The sequence below is a fragment of the Phaethon lepturus genome, unplaced genomic scaffold (assembly GCF_000687285.1).
Source record: "Phaethon lepturus isolate BGI_N335 unplaced genomic scaffold, ASM68728v1 scaffold13831, whole genome shotgun sequence".
Lineage (NCBI taxonomy): Eukaryota > Metazoa > Chordata > Aves > Phaethontiformes > Phaethontidae > Phaethon > Phaethon lepturus.
In genome coordinates this window covers 4,354-10,047 of record NW_010515616.1, presented here as the reverse complement: position 1 = coordinate 10,047, position 5,694 = coordinate 4,354, and the positions used below count along the sequence as shown (strand labels likewise).

General features: G+C 53.8%; 1 protein-coding gene across 1 annotated transcript in view; it reads left to right on the top strand.

Moving 5' to 3' along the window:
• Positions 1–82: 82 nt before the first annotated feature.
• ATG9A (autophagy related 9A) overlaps positions 83–5,694 on the top strand; it is an 8,073-nt gene continuing 2,461 nt past the window's right edge. Inside the window, exons 1-7 of the mRNA XM_010295837.1 lie at positions 83–120; positions 1,455–1,519; positions 1,815–1,976; positions 2,081–2,222; positions 3,177–3,925; positions 4,263–4,416; positions 4,639–4,818. Coding sequence (XP_010294139.1) covers positions 1,491–1,519; positions 1,815–1,976; positions 2,081–2,222; positions 3,177–3,925; positions 4,263–4,416; positions 4,639–4,818 — 1,416 coding nt within the window. The 5' untranslated portion in view covers positions 83–120; positions 1,455–1,490. The remainder of the gene's footprint in view (positions 121–1,454; positions 1,520–1,814; positions 1,977–2,080; positions 2,223–3,176; positions 3,926–4,262; positions 4,417–4,638; positions 4,819–5,694) is intronic.

The window sequence follows — 5,694 nt, the reverse complement described above, 5'->3', positions numbered from 1 at the left end:
AGGGGGAAGAGGTGGGGTTGTGCTTGTTGCAACACCAAGGCTGGGTCCCCTCACCCTGCACTTCTCCTTCATTCAGCTCCGTGGCATCACATCGAGAACCTGGACCTCTTCTTTTCTCGCATATCCTTTTGCAGGGCAGGGTTCAGGGGGGATGCACCCCTCCGCCTCGTGGGTGCTCCGTGCTGGTGGAGACACCGGGTTTGGTGTAACTCAGAGCCCAGGCAGCATCTGCCTCTTCCCAGAGGGCACCACATGGCTCGAGAGGGGCTAGGGGATGGCAGAACCCCCATACCTGTGGGTTGCTGTCACCCAAGACTGAGGGGACAGACAGATTCTTTTAGGGATCCTTGGCAGTGTGAGTTGTGGTTACAATTAAAGCTTTATTTCCTTAACAGGATTTTATAATCAGCATAGCATAGAATTTATAATTAGAATAGCACAGGATTTCTGTAAGCAGAATCAGTGTAGTACAATGTTATAAGAAACATAGTACAAAATTTTACAGCACCGCTTAGCTTATGGTTTCTGATCACTTGGACTCCCTGCAGATCAGGTGAGATCTTAATGCATGGTTTGCTATATCAGTATAACAATCATAATCTAGACTCAAAGATCATATAAAAGAGTACAAGTCAGTCCTCAGAGGACGCAGATGACGGTGGAGGTGTGCCGGGCCACCAGGGAGTCCCGGGTCTCACTGTCCAGCAGAAGTCCCAGTCCAGGTTCCCACTTAGGACTTGTAACTCCTTGATTTTGTGGACAGCGCTCTGTGTGCTGTTACCCTTCCCTGTTCTGTAATGTGGTCATCACTGCCACTGGGTTGGCCGGGTGCCTGGGACCTTCAAGGCCAGCAAGGAAGGGAGTAATCAGCCTGGCGCCCAGTAGAGAGGGGAAGAAGAGATCTGTTTGGTTTGTCTACTTGGTTCACAGGACCTTCAGGGCCTGATAATGAAGGAAAGGGAACGAATACATGACCTGCTCAGTCACAGAGAATGGCTGCTTGCCTTATAAAATGGCATTAGTTAGGCTAACCACATTACCAGGAATCGGGAGCAGGGGGTACTGGTCACATGTGCTGGGCATATTAAATGCATTTTTGCCAGTCTCCATGTTGTCCTGCCCTGCCCTGCCCACCCTCGTGCAGCCTGAGGGCATGCTGAGTTTCTGCTCTGTGCTGGGACAGACTCCCCCTGTGGGTGTTGAATGATGGAAGAAAGGAGCTTGGATGGAGCCAGGTCCTCTTATCCCAGCTGTGCTTTATCTGGAAAGAGAGATGTCCACTTTCCCTGCAGTGGAGAACCAGCTTGCTGATGAGTAGGGGTGGGAGGAGGTTTCTGTTGGTGGTAGAGGAAGACTTGGCTGGGTAGCTGCAGATGCCAGTGGGACAGGAGCCTCTCCATCCTTTGTCAGAGGGAAGGAGTCTCTAGACTGTTCTCCTTGACTGTAGCTTTCACATCTATAACCTGCATCAGAAGAATGGCTTCACCTGCATGCTCATTGGAGAGATCTTTGAGCTCATGTAAGTGCAGGTTCCCCTCTATTGTGGCTGAGACAGCTGCTGGGGAACAGCCACAGGAATCTGCTGAGCTCCTGCAGCTGGGTGAACAAGAAGGTTCCCTTCACAGTTGTCCTGTCTCCCCTTTGTTAGGGTTTTCTGTGCCCCAAACCTTCATTCCACTTCAAGGAACTGGTGCCCTTGAGCTTTCCTGCTGCCATGGCTGTGGGAATGCATCTTCCTGACACATGACCCTGCCTGCTTCATGTTTTGAGGGGCAGAAAGGCGATTCCCTTACACCTGCTCCCTTTTTTCACAGGCAGTTCATCTTTGTGGTGGCATTCACCACCTTTCTTATCAGCTGTGTTGATTATGACATCCTTTTTGCCAACAAAGTGGTAAATCACAGCCAGCATCCCAGTGAGCCCATTAAGGTGACTCTGCCAGATGCCTTCCTGCCTCCAAATGTCTGCAGTGCAAGGTAGGGACAGCGGGAGGGCATGTTAGCCACTGCTCTTGATTTGTCAGGTACTCAGGGTGCCTGCTCGGGCCTGTCTCCCACTACTTGCCTCTTCTTGCTTGCAGAATCCAGGCAAACAGCTTCCTCATCTGCATCCTGGTGATAGCTGGGGTTTTCTGGATCCACAGACTCGTCAAATTTATCTACAACATTTGCTGCTACTGGGAAATTCACTCTTTCTACATCAATGCCCTCAAAATTCCCATGGTAAGTAGCTGGACCAAGGGCCGCATGTTGGACTGATAAGGGACACGGGAGGCATTTTCTGAATGGTGAGAAGCAGCTTGGCTTCAATCCTCTCCAGAGCCAGCTTCTCTGGGAGACCTGTACTGAGCATTCTTCTCTCTGCTCCATAACCGCATGGGTCTCCTTCCAGCCTCTTCTCCAGCAGCCAGCTTACGGCATTTTAACCCCTCTCTGTCCAGCCCGCCTCTCTGCCTGCTGGCACGTGCCTCTGCCATCTGCCACCCAATATGTTTATTCTTCGGTGATGTCCTTTTCTGTGATGCCTTTCACCAGAGAAGGCATAAGTGAGGATATCCTCGTACCTCCCTGGGTTGTGGACAACGTCATCTTCCTTGTTTACTGGGGGGGGAACTGAGGCATGGAGCTGCCTAGTTGGTGGGTATCAGTGTGTCAAAGATGGGGTTTGAGGCTTGCACATACATCCTAGTCCAGAGTCCTTGTTCAGATGGACAACATCAAAAGGTGTGTGCACGTCCTTTGAGGAGAGACCGTCAAACCTTGAGAAAGGTGGGGTGATCCGAGAGGCTTGGTTTATCCCCAGCTTTTCTACAGGCTCCCTCTGGGACACTGCTTAAGTCCCTTCCCTTGTTTGTGTCTCCTTGCTGACTCCAAAAGGCAGCTGTGGGAGGACCCTTGGGAGCCTGGAGCTATGTTCGTGCCTCCAAGGCAGCTGGCATGTGAGTGGCTGGGAAACAGTCATCTGCACTAATCTGGGGGTGAAGGGCCCCGGGGCAAGGTATGGGGTTTTTTCGCTGCAGGCTGAAGCGTTGCCAGGAGGTGCCTCGTGTCCTGGTGTTGCATGTGCCTCGTCAGCACCCCGAGGCGTGCGCTGGGGCCTGCTGTTTGAGTGGGCTCAGCCCAGCCTCTGTCGCTGGATGCATCCTGCCCCTAACCTTGCTGCTTGCCCCCTTCCAGTCCACCCTGCCGTACTACACCTGGCAGGAGGTGCAGGCCCGCATCGTGCAGATCCAGAAGGAGCACCAGATCTGTATCCATAAGAAGGAGCTGACAGAGCTGGACATCTATCACCGCATCCTCCGCTTCAAGAACTACATGGTGGCCATGGTGAATAAGTCGCTGCTGCCCATCCGCTTCCGCCTGCCCCTGCTGGGAGACACCGTCTTCTACACGCGTGGGCTCAAGTACAACTTTGAGCTCATCTTCTTCTGGGGGCCTGGCTCCCTCTTTGAGAACGAGTGGAGCCTGAAGGCTGAGTACAAGCGGGCTGGGAACCGCCTGGAGCTGGCTGAGAAGCTCAGCACTCGTATCCTCTGGATTGGCGTTGCAAACTTCCTCCTCTGCCCCCTCATCCTCATCTGGCAGATCCTGTATGCCTTTTTCAGCTACACAGAAATCCTGAAGCGGGAGCCGGGCAGCCTGGGTGCCCGCTGCTGGTCTCTCTACGGCCGCTGTTACCTCCGTCACTTCAACGAGCTGGACCATGAACTGCACTCACGCCTCAGCAAGGGGTACAAGCCAGCTTCCAAGTACATGAACTGCTTCATCTCCCCGCTCCTCACCATCGTGGCCAAGAATGTGGCCTTCTTTGCTGGCTCCATCCTGGCTGTGCTCATCGCTCTCACCATCTACGATGAGGACGTGCTGGCAGTCGAGCATGTCCTGACCACAGTCACCCTGCTTGGGGTGGGCATCACAGTGTGCAGGTGAGGTGGGTCTGTGCTGCCCCCATGCACCTGGCAGCGGTGTGGGGAGCAGTGGGGCTGACAACCATCCATGCAAACATGCTCTTTGTACGTGAATCTGCCTGAGTGAAGGGCACGGCTGGGGGGAGTCCGGGCAGGCAGGAGAAGGGGGTAGTGGTGATCTTGGGTGCGGTGGTTGTATGATATGAGGGCTGGGCTGCGCTGGCAGGAAGGTTTGGGTTGAGCATGGAGGCTCCACATGGAGCTGTGATACCAGCTGGTCACCCTGCCCTCCCAGGATGAGATGTCCCAAGAACTGAGGTGTGATGCTGTGATGTTTCCCTGTCCTGTCCTACAGGTCTTTCATCCCCGACCAGCACCTGGTGTTTTGCCCAGAGCAGCTGCTGCGAGTCATCCTGGCGCACATCCACTACATGCCTGACCACTGGCAGGGCAATGCCCACCGCTACGAGACCAGGGACGAGTTTGCCCAGCTCTTCCAGTACAAAGCGGTGAGCTTGGCTTGCAAGGAACTGGGATGGGGACTTGCCCCCATCCTTGCAGGAGGGAGAAGCTTCCAGGGAGCTGAGCAGCTCCTGGGCTGGCAGAAGAACAAGGCAGCTTTCTCAGAGACACCCTGCCCCAGAAGATGGGCTGGAGCTGGGGCTGGCTTTGGCATTGTGGCTTTTTTGACGTCCTCAAGCTTGTGCTGAACCCATCATCTTTGTGCTCAGGTCTTCATCCTGGAGGAACTCCTGAGTCCTATCATTACCCCCCTGATCCTCATCGTCTTCCTGCGGCCCAAGTCCTTGGACATCGTTGACTTCTTCCGCAACTTCACCGTGGAGGTGGTGGGTGTGGGCGACACCTGCTCCTTTGCCCAGATGGACGTGCGCCAGCATGGCCACCCGGCGGTAGGTCCTGTGGGTGTCAGGAAAACAGCCTGGGCTCCTCACCAGCATGCCTGGTCCTTTAGACCCATGAGAGGCTGTAACTTGCCACTCCTGGCAGGCCACAGCCCACCCCCCCCGACCAAGCCCAGCCCGCCTGTTTCGGTGTTGGGTGTCTGGGGCTGCCAACACCAGTCACCAGCCCCTGAAGGCTCTTGTGGCCCGGCTGTGGTTATTAACCTGATATTTTGTGAACAAGACTTTGTAATTTCTTTATTTGATGTCCTTGTCTGTCTTCACAAACGAGTCCTGTGGCCTCAGGAGAGAGGAATGGGGATATTTGGACATTTAGAAAGTGTGAGCACTTAGAACTGACTTTAAAGAAGCTGGGCTGCTTGTGCCCAGGAGAGAGGCAGCCTCAGAAAATGAGAAGCATTTTTCATTATGTAAAATCTGGTGCAGAGTGAAGGGGATCCATCTAATTCCTGTGCCTGGGAATTTAGGTTACTTGTCAGGAGAGACACCCTAGTGACAGGGCCATGAACTAGGGAGGGGGTGGACTCATTGTGGCAGGAAGCTTTTAACAATAGTTATTTGTTGTCTGTAATCACTCCTGCTGCAAGCTGGAGAGTGCAAGATGGGGTTTTCAGCTCTCTATTTTGTGACTAGTTCCCATCTCTCCAGTTCCCTTGCAGCGATGCATGTTCTGGGCTGGAGGTGGAAGATGCTGTGCTTGCTGCTTCTTCCCCAGGCTATGAGGGTTGAACTAGTGTGGGGCTCTTGGTATAGCACCTGCTACATCTGGAGCCGTGGCCCAGCTTGTGCTGAGTGTTGCAAGATTCCCAGGCATGGCAGGGGTGTAAAGCAGATCCTGTCCCTCATTACCTGTCTGTGCTCCAC